Source organism: Chroicocephalus ridibundus, chromosome 5 (genome assembly GCF_963924245.1).
Source record: "Chroicocephalus ridibundus chromosome 5, bChrRid1.1, whole genome shotgun sequence".
Classification (NCBI taxonomy): Eukaryota; Metazoa; Chordata; class Aves; order Charadriiformes; family Laridae; genus Chroicocephalus; species Chroicocephalus ridibundus.
The window spans coordinates 31204482-31232402 of NC_086288.1; the positions used below are offsets into that span (position 1 = coordinate 31204482).

At 39.0% G+C, this 27921-nt stretch overlaps 1 protein-coding gene across 17 annotated transcripts in view; it reads right to left on the reverse strand.

Annotated features, from left to right (window-relative positions):
- Positions 1 to 27921, reverse strand: part of PDLIM5 (PDZ and LIM domain 5) — a 129267-nt gene that overhangs the window by 39697 nt on the left and 61649 nt on the right. For 5 of the 17 annotated variants that reach the window (XM_063337366.1, XM_063337370.1, XM_063337363.1 and 2 more), the window contains exons 4-11: positions 16854 to 16896; positions 15140 to 15537; positions 10447 to 10464; positions 9969 to 10141; positions 8358 to 8394; positions 6036 to 6065; positions 4295 to 4429; positions 3403 to 3519 (exon numbers count right to left, since the gene is read on the reverse strand). In XM_063337366.1, coding sequence (XP_063193436.1) covers positions 3403 to 3519; positions 4295 to 4429; positions 6036 to 6065; positions 8358 to 8394; positions 9969 to 10141; positions 10447 to 10464; positions 15140 to 15537; positions 16854 to 16896 — 951 coding nt within the window. Of the gene's footprint in view, positions 1 to 3402; positions 3520 to 4294; positions 4430 to 6035; positions 6066 to 6722; positions 7735 to 8357; positions 8395 to 9968; positions 10142 to 10446; positions 10465 to 12456; positions 12474 to 15139; positions 15538 to 16853; positions 16897 to 27921 lie in introns of those variants that run through there. The other 12 variants (XM_063337373.1, XM_063337371.1, XM_063337372.1 and 9 more) reach the window with 12 other exon arrangements.

The window sequence follows — 27921 nt, forward strand, 5'->3', positions numbered from 1 at the left end:
CTAATGTGAGTAGATGCCACTTTAGACACTGTGGCTACTCGACTGCCACTATTTAAAACCTGAACAATTGCAGGGGAACAAGGTGGCACTTGGGTAAGGCTTCCAAAGGGTTCTCAAACAAAAGTTCTCTGAAGTAGAAGAAAGCAGAAGGGCAAGTAGCATTCATCACAGGAAAGCAATATTATTCCCCCATATCTTACTTCCTCTTGATTGTCACCAAACCAAGCCAACCATAAAAGATCTGACAGTTTTAGTTCAGTTGGTCTGAGGTCTCCTCCCCAACCTGATGCTCATTTGCCAATTAAATGAGCAACTCCTGTCTTTTCAAATTCCCTTTTGCATGATGACTACAACCAAGGGAAGTTGTTTAGGAAAACTGGCGCAGAAACGTCAAACCTGCCAAAATGGAGATCTGGCCGAGCTGAGGAGGGTATAGCAGCAGTTGTAAAATTTCACGACAAAACAGGGGTATGCACAGATTATACCCTTTCCTGGAGCTGCCCTCAAGTTCTCCAAAACTCCATACAGCATCCTTGTGAAGATGGTTTATAAAGTCACAAAAAGGGCCTTGAAAAGGGGAATAAATCACAGTGGGTATATGCTCCAAAGGGAGAGCAAGCTGACTCCAAATCTCATTCATACATACGCACTCATTGTATTTCCATTTTTCACTTCCTTTGGCAGTAGCTAGAAAAAGAGTAAGAAATTACTCTCAGAGATTACAATTTCTGCAGAGAATATTCTTGGCTGTCCAGTAATCAGAAAGTACTCAAAAAAAAGTCAGGATTAATACCTGCTATTTAATACTAAGTCTTTGTATTTATGTCTATCAGCAATAATTCCATTAAAAGAAATGATAAAAGTAGGTCTGTACGACTGTAAAAAGTATGTATATAGAAGAGCAATCTAAAGATTTGCTGGCACTGGCTCTGCTTTATATTAGTTATATATCTCTCAGGAAGCGCCAGATTCTGTGGTTTACGTGGTTTAAAGTTGCCAGGATGACTTTTTAAGATGGAAAGGCTGTAATTGCTTTTAAATATTTTACTGTTAAACTTACAGGAGGACATTGCGCCTATGAAATTGAGTAATAATACACCATAAATTACAGTAGTTGGCTATATTGCCATATGACTAGTGTAGGCTTTCAATAAAGAACTAAAACTACAATAAAAAAGCATTATGGTTTATATTATGAAGTCTGCCTTATAAGCAGCGAACCTAACTTTAATCCAGTGATCAAATCCAGATCCTTCATACATTTCACAGCAAGTTCTTTTTCCTTCTTGGTGGTTCAGTAGTGGGTGGTACAAATCACAGAGCTCCAGCCAAGAAAAGATGGAGCCCATTAGGAAAATAAAGACCTGTGCCAGTCATCGACAACAAATGCGGGGCTTTAGTGGCAAAAGCAAGTCTACTGACCTTTGGATGGCCCAATGCTGCTTTACTAAAAGTCTGATATGGCATGCACCAATTGCTCCATATGGATTTCTGACAGTTGCTATTTCATAAAAAGGGAGTTTTGGAGATTAGCTTTGGGTGTATTCCCCACCCCAAAGAGTGTTATAAAAGCAGCAATATCGGCTTAGTAAGAAAACATAAAATCCAAATATAGTTGTTGCAATGATGACCTCTCATTTCAGGAGATAAATAAGACTACATGGGTTTGTCAAATAATTTATGTTCTCCTTCCCACACTCAATGCTAATCCTTCCTTCTTCAGCTCTACAGAAGCTGCTCAGATTTCTGCCCTTCTTGAGTGGAAAATACTCACTGTCTACTTTCACGACTACTTGTATAAATACTATACTTTGTCTCTCATCCTGAACCACCATGAACATAGCTGTCCTTTCCGATTTCCTGTGGCTCATTTTAAAGCTGCTCTCTTGCTACGTCAATTTTGTCAAATAATAAACTTAGAGCCATGGGTCTTGAGTGAGAGCGTGGTTAAATTTTGTTTCCCTGGACACAGACCCAGAGCTAGGATTTAGAAAGAACTCCTGGGTACTCTGAAGACAGTAGTCATAGCAGTATCTGCAAGGCATCTGCAGCTCAGTAGGCGTAATCATACTAGAGTTTCATTGGTAGAAATGAAAATCAATTATTGAAGGAGTACTTTTCCCCCTGCCTTTTTCATCCTAGGCATCCTAAGATTCTTTCACCCTTTTTCATTCTGCTTAAAAAAACCAAACCAAAAAAAAAAAAAACAAAAAACAAAAAACAAAAAAACAAAACCCCAACAATACCATGAATATTGTCATACACCTTTTGTGTGTATTCTTCATTTTTGGTGACTCATAACTACTCACTCCATCTGCTCCCTGGGATTTAAGAGAACATACTACTGAAACCATCACAACCAAATGTTCTTTCCTGTGTTCACTCAAACCAAAGGTTACCATGAAGGTACTGGCCTGCTGTCCAAGCAAACCTCTGTCACCACCCACCATCCCTTCCTGACTAATCTCATGTTAGCTCATGAAGGTACCCTCTTCTTCTACACATCAAAAAAGCCTTCAAAGGACACCGCAACAAAACAGACTCAAGTATTCTGTTGTGAGGTTTCGCCTCATCTCTCTCAGCTGGTTGAGACTACTGCTTTAAAGGGGAAACTGTCAATCCCAAACCTTAGTATTAGATTTCAAGTTGCAGAAAGCCCACACAAATATGGACAATAGCATATTCCTGTATGTTTTTCACAAGCATGGGTCTCTGTCTAGGGGCCTGGCAGGACCCTCATTTTTAAAGGAGCAACTTCTTTTGTGCTTGTGCATGTACAACGAACACTAGCTACCTGGAATTAAAAAAAAACACTCCCGCACTATGAAACACGAGCTATCAGAAAATGTTATTGACCTTCAATAATAGCATCATAACCCTCTAAATTACTGTCACTGTCTTATAATCAAAATTACTGTCGCTGCCTAGTACCCATAGAAGACCTCCAAAACATCACCAGCCTGACAAGATAAGTGCCGGCAAAGCTATCCAAGGCCAATGGCAGAAAATTTGCCAGAAAATCATCTAGTTTTCTTTGATTGCATCACAGCACAGTGTTATGAATGAAATAATCCACTTTTTTAAAAGTTACTCTACTGAAAACTTACTACACCCAAGTGACAGGGTGGACACCCACTGACAACGTACCAACACGCACTAAATATCGTGTCTTATTTTAACTGGTATCCACGAGACTGTTTATGAACCTGCTCAGCTTTATTTTATTTCTCTTCTCCTTCCCCCTCCTACTGTTTCCACGAAAAACCCTAGTCACGGCAGATTAATACGTTTACTTTAAGTGAAAGACAGACAACCCTCTCTCCCCCAAGACAGACAAATCTAGGCTAGAACAACACATAGATAAATCATTAACTGAATTGAAACCCCCTCTGAATGGTTTACCTCCCAGGAGTTGCTGCGACAATGTGTTCAGAAAGGCTGGGAGAAGGGACACTGCCAGGGGAGGTCTCTGCTATCGGCAAAAGAGCGGCTACAGATTCTGGTCTAGCACCATTTTCACTGCATTCACAGTAATAAAACCAAATGGAGACACACAGAGAAAAAGATTTTTAATCCACATTAAAAACAGTATGCTGAACAGGAGGTGCTGTGAGTGAAATGTTAATACATTGAAAAAAAAAAACCCACAAAACACAAAAACCCAAACATGGAGTTTATGGCAAAATACAGACAGAGGTAAAATGAGGCACCTAGGAAGCTTTTAGCAAAGGTTGAGAAGTGTCCTGCTGCTTATAAACTCAGAAAGCAAAGTAGTATTTTATATTTACAAAGACGGAACACAAATATTTAGTATTACACTGTGTGATGGAAAACTTTTAGAAAATACTGGAAAAGAAACCGACACAAGTGCTAGTGGGATTCACTCCCAAAGTCCCAAAATTTTATGCACTTTTTGCTGCAACTTTTTTAGGGTGTTAGTGTTGTGAAGGTTAGACTATGTGTTTCTCAATATTTTTTCTTTTTTTTTGTTATGATAGGGAAAAAAAATAATCTGGAAAACATTGTCTTAAAGCCCTCTACTTGAAGAAAAGTACCCACCAGGCATCTCACTGTAATACACAAAAATAAAAGTAAACTATGAGGCAGACAGCAATCACAACCACAAGTTTTGAGCAGACTAAATTAGCCATAGGGGTAGGCATATATATATATATAAAAAAAATTATATAAATATATATAAATATTAGCATGCAGAATTAAATATATTAATAAAGTAGGGAGCCTTAAGTGCTGAAAATTATTCAACAGACTTAGGAATGACCAGGGAGCAGACCTCATAGGTGGTAAAGGTGTAGATGGAAGTTCTGGTACAGGTGGCATCTCCAAAGTCTGGGCAGCTATGGAGTTTTTATTCAGATTAACACAGCTATCCTGGGCTCCTGCTCCATTGGGTAGATCTGCAGGTATGCTTTAGAGATATTTATGACACGGGTGGGGAAAATAAATATATGATTTATGACAGGCTGTTTCAGGACTGACCAAGAGTGGGGCAAATATTTTCCAGTGGCTATTGGAAAAAACCCCAGACACATCTTCACTCAGGACAATGAACTGACTCTACAGTTTAAGGCCGAAACCACATCTGTACCTGTTTGCTCAAAAGAAGATGGTTAGAAGTGAACATCTAAAACATACTTGGAAATAGGGTGCTGCAGAATTAGAAATAATCAGTTACTAAAACACATAAATAAACTTAACATAAAGGCTAGACTTTGCCTATGTAAGCTTTCAGTAACTGGTTTAAGCAGCTGAAAAGAAAAATCTATTTTATCCACACATAAACCCCTAGTGGGTTACAGTTTAGGGGTAGGCAATAATAAAAAATCCACAGGGCATTTGTCTTGGACAATGTCTGTCTGAAAAGTTGAATATTATTATATTGGAATATTTATCTGTAGATTACTGATGGAAGAGAAATTTCTGTTTCATTTTGTTTGCCACATTCATCTTTCTCAGTGATCTCGTAAATGCAAGCTTATTCATTTATATAAAAAAAGACACTCAGAATATTTTATCAAAGATCAGACGTATGCTGGGAATCGGACATGAGCTAGGGCATGTTATCCACATGCAAACGGAAAAGCAATCCATTGTTTTGGAAATAGTAACAAAGTCCAAAATTTAACGTCAATAAGTATTGTGCAATAGGGATATTGGGCAAAGAGATGACATCTTTAAAGCAGTAAATGAAATTCATTTCACACGCTCATAAAACATTTTTGGAACTACTGATTTGTTACTATGAGTTTATAGGAAACTAATAATTTTTGTAGCCTTTCTCAAACCATTCTCATATCTTCAATAGACAGACTCTATGACTATCTATGTTTAATTTTCATCAAAACAGAGGCTTCTATTCTTTGGATTATTTAGAGAGGCTTTTTCTTCCATTTCTCACTAAAGCAACTCACCCTTCGAAGGCATAAGAGATAGTAAGATAGATAAACATAATGGTAAGTTAAATACTAATGTGAAAATATTCTCATTACATAGGGACATCTCCATAAGATAAAAATACTTGAAGGTCAAGCCATTCTGCCCTTATTAAGAAAGCTTTACAAAGTCTAAGTGATAACCTTTCAGTTTTCATTGCATGGATGTCCTCTGAAACTCCCGTCTTCCCTTCCATTCATAAAAAATTCTTTAAACCCAGCAAGACAATTTTAATACACTACTTCACATTCCTAGTTTAATACGCAGTATTCTATCGAACTATTATATCGTGGTGTATGTGCACTCAGCAACACACTTGGGTTTAGTAACAGTACTCACTACCCAGTTATGCGATGGCAGGGGGATCAAACTGATTGGCACTTCTCTTAAAAACAGTCTTTAGTGAAATTATTAAAGTGAATATTTTCTCCTCTTGTCCCTAAGGAGTTAACCCACAAGGTGTGTAAGATGTGATTTGCCTTTTGTCCATCATTACCAGTGCAAATCTAACTGTACTTTATGCTGTGCATTGTGAGGCATCCACATCGGTGATTGTTAGTGTTAGATAACTTGGCTATTACCTGAAGTCTCCATTTTCTGTTTGGCTTTTCCTAAAGACAAAATGACAAATACCGTAAGCTACTGCTGTACTGTATAGCAGTATAAACCATCTGAAAAGGAAACACAAGCTTAAAATGCTTCCAAAGGTCTCTACTCCTTTCAATTTTTCAAGTTGGGCAATAAAAGAACCCAACCCCCCCAAGCCTGCAGCAGCTTTTTTCAGTGGATATTGATCTGTTCAAAGGACCAATTCCATCAGAAAAGCATGTAGGTCAGCTGCACAAACTATGAGTCAATTGCAATGGTTCTCATTAAGCAATTATAAAAGACTGGGCTTTTATATGTGCTTCACAATTCACCTTTGAAGGTTTGAAACTTCTCTGATTCAATAAAGCGTTGCAAAAGCCGAGAGCAAGTTTTATTTAGCACAATTCTTACTCCTGTAGCCCCACAAAGGGTCAGATCATTTTATTGATTTCTGTAAATCTCCTGTCAATTTTGACAGCACAACCACATACCCCATTTTTAACATGATTGGGAACTCTGTTACTGTGATAGTGTTGTACAATTCAGATTGTTTCCACTATGCATCAGGGATTTAATTGTTTCTTTTACTATCATCTGTGAAGGTGCAATGAAATTACAGCTCGGTGCATGAGAAGACTATTCAAGGAGTCAGAGAGACTCAAAAGAAAAACAGACAGAGCTAAGATAAAAGCAACTTTTATTAAAATACTCTTCAAGCTTCAGAAAGCATAAATTAATGAATGTGTAGCTACTATAATACATTATTTTACAGGAGAACCATAGGGCCATGAAGCTTTTATAAACACAAGAAAGCCTATGAGCTTCACTCTGTAATAAATAAATACTACTGTCTTATCTTGTTCTGGTTAGAGGATGCGTTGAAGCTCTTACAGATACACAGCAACATTCTGCTCCATTTTTTCTAAGTTTTTCACAATATGAACATATGACTAGTTTAAGCAGCAGAACCTTTATATTGAGCTTGCACTTCGATTCACAACATCGGAAATTTTTTTTATTTTTTTTTTCTTTGCTCAAAAGCAGTCTGTCTTCTTGTTCTACTTTGTAAAACATTTACAACCACTCTAAAATTCACCTGCTGGAAGTCTAGTGAAATCCAAGATAATTATCCTGGTAAGTACGATAGTTTGCAATAAGTGTATACAGTCCCTCTTCATCTTCTTCCCCCAGCCCCAAAATCAAAGTAATACAATTTCTTATTCTTTTGTTCATAATTTTCTGCTTTCTAAGAACCTATAGTAACTCAAACTCAGCGATGCAAATGACTCCTTTAAGGCAAAAAAAGAACTGCAACAGCCATCTCCTCCCCCATGATGGGAGATTCCGTCACCCAAGTTGTTCTGTTTTAAATATGTATTTTTTTTGTCAACTAGTGATTAGCACAAAAACATTTTCATCTCATTTTTTATACATCAGTAGGAAAGTGTTAGAAAAGTATAGAAAAGGCTAGAATCTCTCTTGCAGTAAGGCCAGTGAAATGTTTTCTTTCTCCTTTTTTTTTTTTTTTTTTCCCAAAGCAGATGGAAAAGAAGAAAGGAAGGAAGTGTTTGTATTTTGCTTTTGCAACTTGGGTAAAATCACTGGACATTAAGAACACGTGCTGAGACTTCATGGTGCCAGTCACGTAATTTTGTATATTTGGGGCTAAAGACGTGGATAGGAACCTTTTCCCTGTGGAAAGAAGTGACAGAAGAAAAATAAGAAAGAAAGAAAGAAAGTTTGTCTTAAGCAGTTTCACAAGCGAGCATGCAATCTCCATGCACTATTCCTATCTGCCCGTTGCCTTCCTCTCTGTCAAAAACTTGGAGCCAGTGTTAGACAAAATCAGCAGAAAAACTCCTACCGACTGCAGGAACCATTAGATTTAGCCACTGGTTGGTCCTCATTTCAAGCAACGCTTATCCCAAAGCAAGGAGATGGGTGACCCTCATTCGCAGTCCAGAACAGTAATACTTTCCAGATATGCCTTGTAATCTGATCCACACTCGCAAATCAAAAATGCCTGGTTAGATTTAGGAAAACACTTCGACAAGCTGACCTCGTACAGAAAACCAAATCAGTCCAAGTTTACGGAAAATCTCAAACTCCTGCACAAACATTAATACTAGACTGCACCAACAGATTTAGAAAGGTTGGTCTATGCAGAAAAAGATCTTGATTTTTACATGCTGAAGTAGAAGGCCAAAAAAGAAGCAACATTTTAAAAACACCCAGATGTCACACAAACGCACCAAACACTGTCAGTTAAGACATGCAGACTATTAAAGTAATAAAAAGGTAAAACATCAACTCACTTAGTCTTCTTTGCAGGTTCATGTTCTGGTTCTTTCACTGCAAGAAACCAGAAAATTTTTATTTTCAAAGGCACTGTACCACCGTACACTGAGATTCTCCCCTGTGCCAATGTATTCACCACAGCAGGAAATTACAACAAGGCTCGTTAGGAGTCCTCGATTCTAAATACATCCCAATGGAAATGAGATATGTCTGTAAACTTCAAGAGCCCCTTTGCCAGCCAGATTGCTGAAAGGCTCTGCCCTTTCCCTTGGCCCACCCTCCACGTTGTCATTGAGAAAGGTGAGTTGAGACGGGGAAGATGAATGGAAGTTGGGAGGCATTTCTTTTGGACGAACATCCAGTGGGTCTGTATCAGGTGATAATCCAAGCATCTATTTGCAGCCAGGCTCTGACCCATTGAGGTGGCTAGAGGGCTGCACATGGGATAATGTAAATTCCCAGCCCTGATTTTAAGTTTGGCAAATCCAGTTGCAGTTACTTTCTTACAGTATTTGTCAATATCATTAATTCATCAGTACTAGATGATGTGTTATTTGATGTTCAGGTCTCATATTCTGCCCTTACAAGGATTAATTAAGAGAATCCAAAGATAGGCAATGATCCATTAACAGACTACAGCAACGTAGGACCACAAAACAACCAGGTAACTGTCCAAGTTCAGAGTATTTATCACACATGGACAATAATCCTTATTTGGGTAGATGTCATCATTGGCTTCTAGAATAATTCTGCCAGAAAACTGATAGCTGATTTAGTCAAATCTGCCCCCAGGGAGGGGGTCAGATTATCCTCACTGCCTTCTTTATTGTAGCACTAGCTGTGAAAAACAGAAAAATGAAACAGCTCTACATTAGCTGCCTCAGTCAGAACATGACTGAGCTCAAATCTCACAATGGCACTTCTAACAGCTTTTACACAACATTACAGATCTCAGCCAATGAATTCTAACTGACAGCATGATATGAAATTGAAGTTTTATCATAAAATTATATGACTGGGAATGACTTTCTCTGCATCATCTCTTCCAGTCCACAGTACACGTAAACACATGTATATAGCTTGAGCAGAGGATGGAAGCATGATCTGGCAATAAACTGAGGACCTGTGGATTTATGCTTCTGATTGGTTAAATCATTGCAGATCACATAACTTTGTATGCCTGTCAAAGATTTTCTATGTGCCTGAAAACACCTCAATTTTTCTGGAATGTTAAATTTGAACATGAACATTGCCATTTTGGTGATACAAAAGGGGAAAGAAACAAGAAATACATATATGCCACCGTCTTTGTGAGTAGAAATGGAAATTTAAAGGTTTATCTAGAATGTATTAATATTCAACTCAGTCAGGAATAATGTCCAGTAATGAATGTATCCTGAGCTACTTCGCAATTGCAGGAATTTTACAAAAATATTTTCCTATAGTCTTCTTAATTTTTTTTCTTTTAAAAAACTCACCAAAATTCTGCCTACTGGACTTCTTATCCAAGAGGGAAAATGCAAGAGATGTGACTGAATCCTTTTACTATTCCCCCCTGCCCCCAGCTTTCAAAGACATCTATCTGTCTAAGGCCATTACTTTTATTTTGTTTACACCAAGCTACTCACTATGATCAGTGCCGGTGATTTGAGCAAGGATGCGGAACGAGCGGGACTGGGTGGTGCCTGTCCGGGGATGCCAGTCTTCGGTGTCTTCAATCAGTCGCTTCTTGCTGGCATCGCTGTGGGTGGGTGTGTGGTAAAACTCCGTATAGGTATCCACGATGTGCTTCCGCGGGGGGCTGTGTCAAGGAGAGGAGAGAGCAGAGAGTGAGAAGCTCTGAAGACCACCTTGGTTTGGGTAGCTACGAAGACATGGGCAGGACTGTGACTTTTCACAGCTTTTAAAGGCACCTTCTGCGTTTGGACGCAGATGTGCAACAGTGAGCACTATGAGCACACCTGAACACAGATTCATTTCTCTGAACCAAATACAGCTTTATAATTACTCTAACCCAACTAAAACGTTTTTCCTTGTTTCACAGCTGGAACATTTGAAAGAGTAAGAGACAGTATTATCAAGACATTTACACGTTTAAACCTTTACCGTTTAGGTGGGTTTTTCCTTGGAGGTGACAGAGTAAGACAGCAAGAGGAAGTTTTCCCAGCACAAACAGGAAATGGGAAAAAAAGAAAAGAAATAAAGTCAGAAAGTTGAAACAGAAGTGCAGCTAATTATTCTATTGAATTAGTTTTGTGGGGACTGAAATCCAACTAATAGACTGATATTCTCTGTCTACTTACCAAAACGGCAGCACAGAACTCCCATACTTAAATTAAACTCACAGCGATTTCCTTACAGGGATGAGAGAGGAATTTGTTTTGGTAAAGCAGGGAAGTCTACTTAGTTTGGACAAGTCGAATTGTCTGACAAATTCTCCCCTTGGTTCACAAGAGGCAAAGCACTAGCTGTGTACAAGGGCCACCCAGTACTTGCCAAGCCTTTTGAGCCTGGCAAAGCCTGGATCAGAACCAGGCCGTTTGAAAGCGTAGGTAGCGATGTTCTGGAGCATGATGTGGAGATACTGATGCCTGCTACCGGCTCTGGAAGTCAAAAAAGTGGGATGATCGTTCCATTGGGAAATTTTCCCCACAGTAACCTACATGCTATTATCAATCCCTGCAGGCTTGCGAGAATGCAGGATTTTAAAGCTTTGCTTTCAGTAACTGATGTAAAGAACATGTAATGGCACTGATCAGTTTAGGAAAGGGGAACAGAAGACTCATACTACATATGTTACTCCTAAATTCTACATTTGTTATCCCAAAGCATTAATCTTTTAGACCTTTTAAACGTACATTTATTTTTACATCATTTACACGATATTAACTGTGCAAAACTAGCTCCTAAGACATATTCTAATGAAAAAACTAAAAAAACCAAACCAAACAAACAAAAAAAAAACCCCAACTACTCGCCCACTGTACTTTTAATGTCCAAAGTATTTCTGGTGAAGAAAGGTGGAAAATATGAATGAGAATGATGTAAATTATTAGTTGTCAACAAGTAAGAATTAGGCCCATTCAACAGAATACATTAGTAAATACTTAAGCTTAAAAGAATACTTAATACCTGAAAGAATGGTGTGAAAGGTATCGTTCAAAATTATATTGAAAGTTTGAATTTACTGACACACAGTATTAGTGAAGTACATGTATCGCATATCAAACTTACTAAAAGAGGGAGAGGTACAGAAATAAAGACAGTGGTATTTCCAGAATGGAGTACAAGAAGTATAGAGAAAAATGAAGTAAAGCATAGCAGTTAATAGCAAAAATAAAATCTGAAAATTAAAGCGGTAATTAAAGGTGTGGAACTACATGGAAATGTAATTATTTACATGCAGTTGACTGCATTCTAGCAACTACCACAGTGAAATAAGTAGTCTTTTGCATTCGTTGAAAGCGGTATTATTAACAAAATACCCTGCTGACTTCTCTTGTGGATCCTACTGCTCCCTCTTTTAAGCCTTAAGAATCTACCAGTAATGACCCATTGAGGCAACAAGGTGGTGCCAGAGACAAAGGAAAAGGCAATGAGACAGGCTCTCCATTAACTCCGCCTTGAGGCACGGGGAGAAAAAGACAAGCCAATAAAGCCTCAATCGTATTTATCATCCCTAATATGTACAAATCACAGTATATGGATGTTAGTCTTTTTTGTTGTTGTTTAAATTCAGTATCTGGCTCCTCATTCCATAGTCCTCAAACCGTTTTTACTTTTAAGCTGTATTTCACCATTTACTAGTTGTTTTACCAACACCAGTAAGCCATAGGTGCACCAAGAATTTATCAATACACACCAACACCACACAGAAGTTTTATGGAATAAAAAAAAGCTGCAAAAAGTAACACAATGAAAAGCAAGATCACATCATGTCCAATGCAGACAAAACCATTTACTACACTAAGAAGTTACTAAGAAAAGCTGAAGCTGTTTTGCAAAATTTAAATATAAAACTCTGTAAGAGCTATAATTTTGCAAAACAAGAATACATGCTGGTTATTCCAACAGGAAAATCGACCATAATTCAGCTCCAGTGCTGTTGATACTAACTTTGTCACTGTTGTTATCTGCAAGGGAAAAAAAGTATTTGATGTGTTAATACATTCTTTGCTTCTTGAAATATTACAGGAGTTTCCAGATCCAAGTTCTGGTAAAGCCATATATATGTAAGTCAAACTTACAACCATCAAGAGAACCTATGAGGGAAAAATTTAGCCCAGTTGAGCTTAAACTGAGTAAAGCCTGTGGATATCTTACCTGTTTTAAGCAGCAGGCACATTTTCATGCAAGAGTTGGCAAGAAGGTCTTGATAGAAGTGTAATTGCACACAGTCTAGTGATGGCAAATTGCTTCCTTTCTAAGCCAGGACTAAACAAGTGAAACAAAACTTCCTTCCCCATCCTGAAGTGAAGGCAAATAGTTTATATCCTGAATGTGATTTGAGGGGAGCCAGGAGGAAGGGAGGAAATTCTGAGTACAAAGTGCATGTCTGAAGAACTGCATTTGCTCAGCAATGTTATCTATGAACAAGATACAAGTTGCCTTTTTTTCTTTTTGGAGAAAATGAATAATACAAAACACAGAAGCAAAATGGAATTTATTTCAGACTGATCAATGATTCCAAATGTCAATGTTTCTGATATTTCATAAATGTTATTGATTCCATTTTAAATGGGGAGATAGCTGAGCATCGTTGTAGAAATGTAATTCTTCTAAGTAGAACTAAGTAAGTAGTGTAGCAGCAGACCAGTATAATCACTTTAGGGGGTTTTGTTTGCTTGTTTTTATTTTCTGCCTTGTGACCACAAGAGAGTTAAGACAGCCCAAACGCACTATTGTAAGAAAGATGGCAAAACAAAGTAGGTTTTTACAGCTCTAAACGTTTTCAAGCTTTTCCAAACTAGATCTGCAAGGCTGGCAGCAAGACAGGGATTTCTTCACTTGTCAGCTGTGATACTCTTCAGTCGGTATTATTCATCCCCTATCTGTAAGGTAGGGCACGTAACAGCTCTCAGCCAGTCATCCTCCCTCGATTACCAAGTACGTACTCTACGCCTGCAGCACTTCCTTCCAGGAGACTTAATTTTGATGGTATTGTTTCTCTTTTTCAGTACTAATTGCAGCTTTTGAATACTCTTTACACTGCTATTTGCTAAAACAGCATTCCTGGAAAGATAAGAGATGGCTTGCCAAAGCATATTCAACAAGTCTACCAGCTTTGAGCAAGTCCTTGGGATCTCCCTATTTCATGCCACTTCTATGCAGCGTGGACTTCTGCCATCAGCTGTTTAAGAAAGGGCTGGAAGTTACCGCGACAACGGTGTGATATAAAATGCATATGGACTACATTATATGAGTCCACATATGGAAAATATTCGTACTGCAATATATACGGAATAGGTACTTAAAGAATTTTTTTTCCCCCCATGAGAAGCTCAACTGAAACTGCAATTTATTCTATATTTTAGTTGACGTGGATGTTTATCTTTCTGTGGGGTTCTTCATATACCTTATATACTGAAAGAATATCAGAGGAGAGACGCACTAGGGTCTAGTCCACCAGCCCCGTTCCTTTGAGGGATGAGAAAAAGCTGTAACCACAGCTTTTAGGTTTTAAGCACAGGTTTTAGGTTCTAAATATTGAAGAGAAACCTACAGTTCCTTCTCCTGACCTTTTTATTACTTAATTCAATCTGCCAGACAGTGCAGCCGGGCACAGAGGCCAACTGGCATGGGACCACTCGCAGCCAGCCTCCTCCTCTCCCCCCGGCACAGCAGCCACTGGGAACCCGTCCCTGGGGCGCTGCAGGTCCCGAGCCCTGCCCAGGAATTTCTGGGATAGCCCAAGGCAGCCCCAGCCAAAAGCGTGCCCCTGAAACAGGGCAGCAGTGCAGGCCCGGGTGCCCAGGATTGCTGCTGGGCTCAGTTTAATTTACTTATCTGTTGTTTACTAGTCTAGATGCTACACCAGATATAGCATAAGCCTTTTATGTAGCCTTACAGAGCTTAAATCTTGGGTGTCCAACATCCACATTAACATAAACGATTATTTGAATATAAAAATGATTCGAATTTTAAATCTGTGTTGCTTTTTTAGGGTAAAGGTAACATTTAAAGTTGAGGTATTTACACTATAACGCTGCAAAAAATCTGCACAACCTTGCCAGCTTTCTTGAACGCATCTTAAAGTTTCTTATGTGTTGGGCAGAGTAGTAATGTGAAATCTGTCCCTTTGCCTCCCTTCAGGGACCTTTTTTCACTGGTCCTGCCGGGGCTACAGTTGGTCTTTCAGAGCATCTCGCTCCCGGCCATCGCAGCACCCGCCAACCCTTCTTGACAGATCACTCTGCATTTTTGAGTGCCTGCTGCTTTCAGTCACTTTATCGGGAGTCAAAATACACAGTGAGACACGGACATCGAAATTAATACCGGGCTTGTTGTAAGGTCCAGAACACATTGTGATACAACCCTTCGTGTAAAGGGTTGTATTCATGGTCCCAATTCAATTTAGCCATGACACTCTCTAAACTGATATGTCATTCCCAAGAAAAGTCATCACCGAAAGTCTGGCTTGGCCCTTCAAAGCATCCCTTTAAAGATGCGAGTCCTTCCTCAGAGATTCCCTTCTGAGGATTAAACAACTCCTCCATGCTGTGTTTTAATTAGCCCTTAAACAAGCCCAGCTTTTTTCCTGTGAGGAAAGACCCTCACAGCAAAAAAAAATCCCACCTACCCATTTTGCTGTTTACTCTCCCCCTGGTTTTCTCTGAATCCTCGTCGCGGCCCCTCAGCTACATCCTGGGCGCCGTCGCTCGGGGCGGCATTGTGGGCGGCGGGCTGCCGTGGGACATTAACTGCAGGTTTAGCAGCGCTCGGCACGGGTGACCGCTGCTCAGCGTTAGGTTTGGCATTAACATGCAGTCCGGGAGCAGCAAACGGGGCCGGGGTGGCAGCCGCCACCTGAGCCGGGGTGAAGGCGGAGGACGGTGATGGGATGGAGGTGACTTTGGAGGTGGTTACGGCTCCAAACGGCCTCGGTGTCTTATTGTAAGCCACGCTCGCCGTGGCAGTGACTTTGGGTGCAACAGCAGAGGCAATGGGCACAGGCTTAACTACTTCTGTAGGTTCTCCCTAAGCGAGATGAAAAACAAAAAAGAAACACACAAAACCACACCAAACGCATGCACATTCCTCAGCAGGTATTTCCACTGCTCTCAGGGGAGATAATCCACCTAGCGTGAAATCAAGAAGCGCAGATGCAAGCTTTACTGAGACTGCAGCCATTAAATGTATGGGGAAAAAAACAAGTCATGCATTTTAGGAAAAGAAAGGGAATGATCCAAGCATGCACAATCCATATTAAATCCCACGATGCTAACTCCTCTCATCATATCCAAAAAAGACACCCCACAAATCAAATTCAAGACAAACTGAAGAACCACTCTATTGCAAAACCCACGGGATAACTCATGTGGAAAAAATCAGTGCTTTTTATAAAAATCCACATTCCACCTCTCAAACCCAATTTGAGATATGCACATTCCCCATACACAAACGGCATGTGCACACACACACTGTATATATTGATCTGTTGATACGGCCCTTAAGAGCAGAGCCGGAGCCCTGGAGCTCATTTATCAGAGGCCTGTGCTTTGGGACTCAGTGAGTTTTTCCAGTTGCGCTCCATCAATGTGTCCCAATATCTTCATATAGCCTTGTCAGATCAAAACACTCAAAAAACCCTTCCCCCCGCCTCCCCCAGAAGCTATGTTTTAACAGAGTGGTTCTCAAACTGTGGCCTTTCAAATCATGGCCAGCACAACAGTAATATGCTACAAATTATTTATGTCCACTGGAGAGGATTTTCAAGTAAAGGCCATTTGTAAGCATTTTCAGGATTGCAAACAGCCTTCTTATCAAAAAGGGGGGTTTGAAACTATTGCTTGAGAACACAACATTAGAAGAACTCGAGAACAAATAATTCCCCAGGGCTCTAAGGAAAGTGAGGGGAATCGTTCTCTGTATTTAGATAAGCTTCTAATATTTAGATAAGCTTCTTCTAAATACAAAGGAAGATCTCAGTGCCCATTAAAAAAACCCAAACAACCAACCCCACCACCAAAAACCCTACTACTGTTTCTTTCTTAGGGATACAGGAAAAACTTCATCAATATATTTCTAAAAAAATTTGGGTTGGAAGATAACATTTATTCTTTTTTTTTTTTGGCGGATAATCATTTGCCAAGTCTCTCAATTCTTTTTTAGGGGAAAAAATAAAATCACTCAAAGATTCAAACGCTGCAATACTCTTAATGTAAAACATGGAAACCAAGCATGTTATATTGAAAGGAGAGTTTGAATGACAGTGCTTATCAATAACAGGGTTTGACAGATGGGTAACAATTAGTATCACATGCTACGTTTCTTGGTTGCGATGATGAACATACCTTTGGTACATGAATAAGATCAGGTTTTTGTACAGAAGCCACTCTGGAAGAAGAAAAACATACACATAGTCATAAAAACCAAGTTCTTTAATGTTTAAGCATTTCCCTCTTCCAACTCACCAGGTCCACCCACAGATATATAAAATATTTTATTTTGTTTCCTCTAAAGGAAACAAGAAGCATTCAAGTTAAACCTACAACATTGTTGTTAATACAAGGAAAAGGCAAAAACAAGCTGGATGAATTTATCCAGATATGACATTAGGAACTTTAGCATCTATCATCAAGTACTATTTCATTTGTAAATTCATATACCATATCAGCAGTTAGGAGACTTTAGCTCCAATTTGCTTATTATTTTCCATCCTTTCATAAGAAACTATGTCACATAACTGAAAAGCTCTGGTCAGACGAATCGCATTTTAAACAGCGTGCAGCCTTTATTCAGGCTTAAAACAGAAAGCTTCCTTGTAGAACAACAACAACAAAAATCCTTCTGAAGGACTTAGGAAGTTAAATAATACAGAAACTTTTTGCACAGTCTTTGGTCTTCAAAGATAAGGTTAATGTCACTTGAACTCCACAGTAGATGGCAAAAAAAATTCTTCCAAACAATGGGTGCATTGAAACTACAATGGGGTGGTGGGATGGAAAGGAAGTATCACAATGGAAAGGATGAAGAAGATAAAGAATTGACAGATTTTGTTATACCTAAAGTGAACTGACAACACGTTACAGGTAAAGGCATCTTGCTTGATTGGGTTTTTTTGAATTTGCATATACTTATATGCAAACATACAAACACCCACAAAACTAAAAAAAAAAAAACAAACCACAAACAAAAACACCCATCAAAAAATCTGACACACTAACTTTTGTCTGCAGACATTGCTGCTGATACGCTTGAGTCTTTTCATGCTGTTTTGGTAGAAAAGTGTCTTCTGCCACATTTCAAAACATTTCTGGCCATATTTGGTAGCTGCTTAGGAAAAGATGGCACCTTAATGTTCCAAGAACCAGCAATCGTTATCCTGCCTGAACTCACACAACCCCGATTTCTGACAAATCACCTAAATTTGGTTTTGAAGAACGGAAGCTGGATTCTAATTTCCAAAAGATAATTTGCCTGGAGGCAATGAGGTTTGTCTAACTGGAGATCAACTAACGGAGGCTACAATTTAAAACACCTCTATTGTATAAACCATCTTTTCTATTTTTACTAGGAAAACATGAAGAGATAGATTTGAATTAGGCACACTTGGTCCATTTAACAAGTCCTTTTTTATCTCCCCCCCCCCCGCCTTTTTATTTCCCCCATCCCTTTTTTCTTTTTATTAATTACATTCAAAATGTTTACTCCTTCCCCCAAAGCCAATTGGCCCTCAGTGCTCATCAGATTCCAGCAACAGCAATCCTGCTGCAGGTTCAGTAACTAACTTACAAAAAGGGAGATGCTATAATCCACATGCTATGTTGGCAGAGGAAAAAAAGGGGAAAAAAACCCCAAACAAGCACAAATACAAACATTGTATGAAAAGATCATCTTCTGCACTTTGCCTTCACCGTTTGTGCATCGCATTATGTCCACATCAACAGTAATTCTCAACAGAGAGGGGGTTTTGTCCGCTCTGAGGAACAGGTCCATTTTCCCCTTTCCCACAGAGCGTGCAGCCTATGAGAAGACTGACCTCCAGCCCTCCAAAGCGCCGGGGTGCATCATTAATCACTCCTAATTGCAGAGTTGTCAATTTGCAGCAACAAAAGCAACAAGAAGGAAAAAAAAATGCCAATACATATGGAAGCCTTTCTTTTTTAAGACCAGAGTTAGAAGGAAGCATGCATCTTGCTCCGTATCTTACGGATACATTTTTTAAATAAAACAACTTGTAATGTTTTGTTTATTTGTTAAGCTGAGCTAGCACTAAGAAGTACAACGACATTCGTTATTCAACTACCATATTTCATGCTTGAGAAAAAAACCTCTTTGCTAATGCTGGATCTTGACATTTCAGTCTCATAAAAGGAATATACTTCATTTTTTGCTTGTTTGTTTTTACAAAATAATCAAATTTGAGTTTGCAATGGATAAGCTTGCTCTGCATTCAATATAGTACTGAGAAAAAATTATTCCAAACCACTATTTCCAGATGATTGGATGACATACTCCTCAAAACTCATCTTCAAAAATATCACAGAAAAGGAAGGAAAAGAAAAAAGGGTGAAAAAAAGGCTTGATAACTGAAATGTTCCCAATGCTCTTTTAATATTGGAGTCAGACAGCATAACATTACTTTATTTCACCCAAACATACTTGAAACAAGGACATAAATTTGTGTGTCCCAGACATACTTCAAACAGTTTAACTTGGCCTTGTTGACTACAGACCATAATCAAGCTAAAAATCTGTGATTTATCCTGTATCGTATAAAGAAAATGCTCACCCAGCAAACTGAGCCACCAAGATCTGAATGTGAAAAATGCATGGTGGTTAGACAAGACAGTACAAAAGGAAATGCACCCTTCAAGCTGAAAAGCAAAACACATCCAACACACACATTTAAGAAAATACTTCCTTCAGGGCAATTTCCCTTAAGATTTTGATAGATACCACCAAATTGCATAGCAAAAAAAAAAAAAAAAAAAAAAAAACCACAACAAAAAAACCCCCTAAACTGCAGAATCTTGTACATTTTCTTAGCTGTTAGCACTTCGCTTGTCACCTAGCAATTAAACATATTAGGATTTCATGCTGGTTTGGTCATGTTGAATGTATGAATAACTGATGATAAAGGCTTTCAAAATGAGATGACACACTTGCCCTGTTGCTACTTACTAGAAAAGCAGGATGGCTTGAAGCAGGATATTTTCTGAATGATTTAAAACTAGTAGTTCGGTATATTAGTTTATGCAATATTTTCAATAGCATACAGAGACATAAAAGCTCGGTATAAACGCTTATTATAAACAATACACACAAAAGACCTTGGCAAACAGTTACAGTTTCAAGCTTCATATGAATTATTATAGACAACAAAAAATAGGGGCAGCAGCCATCACTTACTGACAGCCTAATACTGAAAATGAAAGCGCACAAAGTTTTTGCACAGATTTCTACATCAAAGTTGTTTAATCTTTCAGGAAAAAAAAAGTGCGCTATATTTAGACTGTGTAAACAGTTCATTTCGACCAAACATGATCAAATTTGCTCTCTAAACATACCACAAGCCGTTCCTCTCCAATGAATACTTTCATGACATTTAATGCAATTCAAAACATTCCAACTTCCAGTGCAGCCTTATTAGGAAAATGAATTAGTCTGCTCTTCGTTGTGAGCAACATGCCCAGAAAAAACTATTCATTCTTCAAATTCTCCTTTTATTCATTCCCTTTCCAAGTATTTCACCCATTAAAAAAAAAAAAAAAAAGACACAAGCAATTCAACAGAGCCCCTCTATAATTGCCAATAACTGGAAAAACCCATTATTAAAGATAAAGCTACAGTATTTCATGCTTCTGCAATGAGTACAATTTGATACATCATCTCCAAAAGCCAATCATCAACAAAAACACTGTAATCTCAATTAGCATTATGGAAGTAAATTCAATGCAAAGCAGGATGTTTTTGGACAAGTCTCAGCTGTCCTGTGTGTATAACCACACAACAGAAGCCCATACCCTCAGCCAATAAATCCCTAAAGCTTCATTGAACCTAAAATGCAAAAGACATTTCACGTTTGTCTCTCCTCTGAACTCCATTTAAAGTCCCACCATCTCCAGTCCTTCTGCTTCTTAGTAAATGCACTATATTATATTCATAACTTAAAAAGCCAGTGCTGAATTCAATGGAAAGATCGCAAGAAGGTAACTGTGATTATGGGCGCCTCTGTAAATAAGGGGAGCACACAATACCAGTTTTAACATAGGTATTGCATTTGGTGTTCTTGTATCTCTGTAACTGAAAGGATTGCTCATAAACTCTAGCATGAGATACAAAAAGAAGAGGCTGCAAAACCTTCATTGCTAAAATAAAGTCAAGGCTGGAAGACTTTCCACAAAACTGTATTTGTTGTTCTGAACTGAACCTTTCTAAGAGGAGGAAGGAAGAAAGGAAGGAATTTTTCCTACCCCTCTCATTTTCAAAACTAACTCCTTTTTCCTAGCTCATCAATCAGGATACAGTTTTGGCAGCAGATATTACATCCCTGAAAAGCCACTGGTCAGATCTTCCTTCCGAAAACCTGATGTTTTAGCGGTTTTGCCACTGTAGTCTGCAGTTGCTAATTTGCTTCATTTTATTTCTAGAGAGCAGTCAGCTGACAGGGCAGAAAGCTAAATGCATTTGCTTTTCATAAATTAGCCAACTCATGAAAAAAGATGACAAGCAGAAAACCTTTAATATATATAATAAGCCATGACTTTCACTAGGGGTTATCAGAAAGAAAACAAATGCAGATGTAATTTAAAGCACAGAAAAAAAGGAGCAATCCAAATACATTTCTTTTTTGCTTAGACCCAAGCCCTTCCTCTGTCACAGCCATAATTCATTTCTTACCATCCTTGCTCTGGCTCACAACAATAGAAAAGCAAAAACATTCTTAAGCTTGCTTGTTGTTGCAACTTCTACACCATCAGAAATGCTTGCCTTACATATATAACTACATTTCCCACAGTTTTGTAGAAACATACACACTGCCCTGGGCAACACCAGCCGGTAACTCAGTGCTTCAGCAATCTTGCTGTCACAAGGACATGCGGCCTCGAGACTGCAAACTTGCACACATCCCAATGCACGGCAAAGCAGAGGTAGCAAAATTATCACTAAGTACTACTCAATGAGAACTAGAATCTGACGCAGTCACTGAAAAAAGGAGATTACTTTTTTGTCTCCTTAATAAATACAGTAATGTTTTCAAATCTATACTCTGGTCATGGTGCTTGCTAACATACGAACAGCTGGCTGTCAACAACATTTTATTTCTTAAGACTAAAAGTTCTCTTTGGTCTAGTTTAGTTTGTTAGGTTTTATTTAGTCGAACATATCAAATCATGACAAATATGAAAATGTTAATTACAATCAAACACTAGGTCAGGTAAAAGCAAGAAAAATTATGTTCTTGCTTTACTGGCTATTTGAGTTGGCCAAATAAAACATAGGTCCCCCCTCTTAAATTTAAATAAGGTTTGGGATTTCATAATTTTGTGTTAAAATAAACAGTGCTGACATTTTAGGAGAGAAACAAGCTGCCCTCTGCTTTGGTATTCCTACCCACATAGAATTAGTTGTTTTCAAGACCTCCCAAAGGCAACCACTGGTCATAGTCTCATTCCTGTGGTCTGTGGCAACCCTACCGAATGCATTTGTAAAGAGAGTTTAAGTGCAGGCAGATAATATTTTATTCTATTAAAGCAAAACCAAAAACCAAACAGAAAGCTAAGAAAAAAAATCCTTGGAATTTATCTCACTTACCTTCCGACTGCCAGGGACTTTTAAAAACACACTTCTCACTCCCGTAAAGGCAAATTTAGAAACCTGGAGAGCCCATGTGTATGACCATCACTGGACTAGGGGGTACATCTGCCCGTACCTGCCCATGACTCCCTGGTCAGAGCCCAAACAGGTAAAGCACCCCCAGTACTAAGTATGGCCGGTGCCTTGCGATCCTGTATGGCAGATCACTGACGGCTGTCCTAGATACAAGTGGTAGCTCAGCAGGTCTAAATGACTGGGTTCGGTAGGCAGGAATCCCACATTGCCACTGTTTGGTTACTCACAAACGATAGGAAAACTAATGGCTTGTATATAAGACCTCCTTACACATCACCCTCAGTGACGGTAGTCATTTCTGTCAGTTATGCCTTGTTATAAACTGATTTTTTTCTTTTCTTTAAGCTTTCCTAAAGCTGCCTTGCCAAGTAACAGTATCCACATAACTGTTAAGTGCAAATAAGACAAAACAATTAGACCCGTGCTTTTAATAAAGCGGAACATACACATTTGATTTCTTTAGAAGTGCTTATTAGATACTAATTCTAACACAGCAAGCCCCCTTTTAAAAAAAAGCCCCCTTAATGAAAAGCGTAGGTTTAAATGACTCGCAGACCTAGTCAGTCCTCCAAAGCCCTCAACAAAAAAAAAAAAAAAAAAAAAAAGCTCAACTTCATGCTGACTTCAGTCTGTCATCAAATCTAGGTTATAATTTAGGAGATTCAAAACTAAACACTAAATTATTTTTTCCAGTGCTTCCCACAATATGGTGACTAACGTTTAAATTACCTCCTTTGTCTAAAACACAGCCCAAATAAGCTTGAAAGTGCAGTCATATCTATTTTAGCTGGAAATTCATGACACACAGCTCCCCAGTCCCCAACATATCCTTATTTGGGATTTTTATTTTTTTTCCCTTAAGTGCATGGTTAGGAATGAGCATTTATATCAACATTTTTACTCTCAAATGAAGAATTTGGCAATTTAGAGAGCCATTAGAGTATTATATTTTACTTATGATGGGAGCTAAGCTCCTCTACGAAGCAGCTTACCCATCCACGGCTTCAAGAAAAACTGAGAAATGTAGTGGAAGTATAGTTAACCAAATGAGACAAAAACCTTTTTCCAAGGTGTCAGGCGGCAATAAAGAAGAGACATGTCCTTCACTGGGTCACATCAGCATGGGAAGAGGTGCCACCCACCCAGGCCCCAGAAGCCCTGGTGTCTTTGGCCAAATCCCAGCTGCTTCCTCACGCACCTCCTGCTTCTTATTGACTTACAATGATATGGGAACAATATGAGCAACATAACACTACAATTTCTGAATTTCCATCTGTGCTGTTTGCAGTTGTACATCATCTCAACTGCATGGACATGCAAAGAGCCTGCTGTAAACATGTGGCTGTCAGGAAAATCGCTGGGCCTGGGGCTGGTCCAGGAAAGCCAGGGACATGGCAGAACCAATAAAGATAAGTGAGGCTAAATATATTAACAGGGATGAACTATGTTGCTTTTAATAGGATACACTATGGTTTTAATTCTTTCCAATTAAGGTCAGGAATACCATTAAAGCATTTGTCTGACTCCAAAGCACAACCCACCACCAAACCAGCAAGTTTTCTTTCCCATCCAGCCCCTCAGGCATCTCTTTCCTCCCTCCTACCCTGCCCCAGCAGTGAGACACAAGCATCCACCCTCGAGGTGCACAAGCCCAGGGCCTGGCTGGCAAGCTGCCACAAGGACTACCTTGTGCCTTTCCACCACAGGCACACTGAAGCCAGTCTTCATTGCAGCCAGTGTGTTTAGAGGGGCTCCCCCAGCCTGTCCCCACAGGGGACATCGCCACAGGTAGTAGTGGCTGCAGATAGCAGAGTTGAAGCACTGTAAGCCACACTACAGAATTATTACAGGATCAATTTAATGAACATGCACTTGCCAGAAGTTAACTTCTCCACTACAGGTCCTCACCTTTGTGGCCCTTTATCATTTCCGTGTATTGTTTGTATGTTTATGTATTTAAGGTCACTGGCTTAGCAGCATGCATTGCAGGTCTAACGTGTTGAGAAAAGTTATTTCTGTCTCGACACGCCTGCCTAACATAGCTTTAGATATCAAAAAACTTTTATTTGAAATAAGTCTTACATCTAGAAGGCCTCAAGTTAGCCTGGCCAACAGTTCTCACCACACCTTTAAGGGAAAGGGAAGTGAAAGAGCAACTGCCAGAGTAAGAGTTGTAGCTGGAGATTATTTTGTTTACCACAAGAGCTAGGCAGGAAAGACTGAAAAGCAGCAATGATCTCAAATTGTTAATTCCTGTAGTCAATAAAGTAGACAAGGAACCAATTATACTGGAAACTCTAACACTAATTAAGTAAAGGTGCATAAAAAACAGAGTGCTGTAATTCTTCTGTCACTTGCAACAACTGTGAAAGAAGAAAAAAATTAATAATCCCATCTGACTCCAACCGATCCAGCTAAAGACGTTTCCCTTCCCACAGTCTAGCTTTAGAAAAAGTAGCTTTTACCCTTCTCAGCTGAAAATACTTAGGGGATAACATTCACAGCATGCTCACAGCATACGAAGCAATTAACTGCTTTTGTGGGCAACTAATCACTGATGCAAAACAGATGCAAAACATCTGACAGTCACAAAACCTGTTGAGGTTTTTCATAATGCTGCAAACCTTACTTCGGCTATGAGGCAAGACGAAAGTAAGTGAACAACATTTGACAGGCACAAAATGTGTTTTTATTACCTCATGGGGTTTTGTGGTTCTGTGCCACAGACATGACTTTCTACTGACAATACCCTGCTATTTTTCAAAGGCAGTAATTTTTCAAAAACTGGGCGAAAAAAAGTTCCCAAAACAGCACAGCTGGGGAATTCAGCTATTAATAGACACTTGACTCCGCAGTTACCACTTACCTTTCTATTAGGTGGTGTAACAGATCTATATCTAGTTAAACTTGCAGTGGTGGCTCTCAAATTGTATCTATCTTTCTTGCAGACCTCTAGAAAATTCTGTATACCTGAAAACCTGCCCGCTTTTCCCAGCATTACCAAAAATCCCATCTTTCCCATGCTGTTACACTTCCATGATATTACCACTATCTTTAAGGAAGACATTTATTTCCCAAACAGCCAATCATTAATTTATTCTCATTCCACTCTTTACTAGAGGAAGGTGGGAAGTGCCCTATTGATGAGTCAGGACACTGCAATTTTGATTCTGAACAGCTGAGAGATGATCTTGCATGGCAGGGGACAGGTTTTATTTAAACAGTGGCTCATTTTTTCCTGTGGGATGATGCTTAGGAACTGTTTATCTAACAACACTGGTCAGGTCACACATTTACCTTGGGGTTTTTTTCTATTCTTTACATCCCACATTCACAGAGGTGCAAAAGTTACTATCTGAAATCGAGAAACTAAGCAGTCACCTTCGTAGGTACTAAACACACTATTTAGCCAGTTCAAGCTAACTTGAACTATTTTCAGCACATGAAGGGCACAGTCCATTTTAAAACCATGTAAGCTTCTTTTAATCCATTTAGAGACAACTGTCCCTTGACAGATCATCACATACCCTTTTATAATTAAAGAATGCCTGCAAGTTAGCATCATAAACTGTGCATGTTGGAGAGATGTGCTTTTCAAAGGGAAGCAACAGGTGTGGGGCATATTCTGTGTTTGATAAACAAAAGTGTAAATAGAGACAAGTAACATTATTTGTGGCACCCAAACAATGAGATAATGAGTGTTTATGAAGGAAAAAATGACACAGATTACACAGTGGACTGAGGTAGGATGGACTTGGGTGTCACTGGGTCAGGGAGGCTGCCTGTACAGTACCAGATTTGGAGCCATAAGGAAACCATAGTAGAAGGAACGCAGTGAAAATTATTTTTTCCCATTCTTAACACTGGGACAAGAGGAGCAAGATTAAGTCAATTTCCAAAAGAAGATTTGAAATAAACGCCATGAAGCATGTCATACAATCCAGATAATATATCAAACTCCCCCCGTTATCCGAAAAAGGGAAGAAAAGTTTCACTCCCTTATATATATATTCACACGCTATTCAAATTCACAGGTAAGAAGAATAATATTCTAAGAAATGTTTCAACTTTCCAAAATGCAAGCTTTTCCATTTATCTAGACTTGGCCCAGAGCGCAGGAAGCACCACTGCTCACGCATGACTGCCGAGTGACTGCCAAATCCCAAGGCTACTTCAGGTTCTGGGAAGTAAACCAACAGTGCTTTAGAAACTTTTTGATCAGAAAACTTTTGGACCTGGGTCAACCGGCTATTTTTCAAGCTCATTGTCTTTCTGGCAGTCTCATTAAACTATTGAATTCAATGGACATTTGATTTAACACTAGCATTGGAGACTCAAAAGCAGCAGCAAGAAAGTTTTGCCTAGCATTTGATGAGAGTCATCATTTTCTTGACTTTCTGATATCTTCCTATTAACATTTTGCTTTACATAACTAATATAGGGGAGGAAAAAAAAATTTGACCAGGGTCCTAAAGCAGTACAAACAGTACGGTCATGTCAGCTTCAAGAAGTTTTTAATTAGGCTGTTTGTAAATTGGTAATGCAGTCAAAATCAGATCTGTGCCACTGTACTCCTTAGGAAGCTGCAGTGCAGATAAAGCACATCAGACTTCCAAAGTGCAGCTCCTCACAGAGAGGCGCAGGCTTTCCCTGGATTTCCTGGTCTGAGACCTTGACAGCTTTGCTCTTTTTCTGCTTTGTATGATTTAACTTTCTGCAGCTTAATCAGAGGCTGCTGAAGGCTTCCTCTAATAAAAACCCCCAAGGGGAAAACAAGGCATAGGCAGCATGATGACAATGATGATGACAAGACTGGTTTCCATCATGGTGAAAGAATTTTTTCAACTTTATGTTCCAGTCCTCAAATGCTCACTGGCATGAAACACGCCTCAGCAACAGGCACAGAATAACATTGGCTGTTACTACCAATAATTTTTATAGCTACGCACTGGTATGGCTAGAAGAGGCTAAAGCATTCTTGTCTCCACTTTTGCTACTGGTTTGTTACAACATAATGATTAAGTCACTTTCAGTTTTCTCATCTTTATCTTTAATTAATCATCCTATGTTTAATGCTTTAAATTAAAAGTTACAAGTATAAAACAAATACCTCTGGCCATACAAATAAATGAAGCAATTTGTAGGAAACAAAAACACAAAGAAAGTGATCAGTTAAATTGTTCTCAGTCACATGACAAATTTGGTGTACTTCATGCAGGGAGTAACACTATGTGCTTCTTAACAAAAATATGCCACCCCAGACACAAAAAAGATTTTGGCAATTCAGAGCTGACACCTCTCAACCTCAGGTTCAATTGCCGTGGGAGGAGATCTTCAAGCGTCTCACACCCTCATACCATATAAAATCCTGTCCGGTTGCTGGATTAAGTTGCTGGTACTTGTAATTTGAAGGGTCTCGTTTTTTTCAGTGAATCAAATGTGGTAACTTTTTCAGACTGCCCATACAGGCCAGGCTTGTTCTAACTCAATGACTACAGCTGGCATAAAAACAGCGGGCAAAAT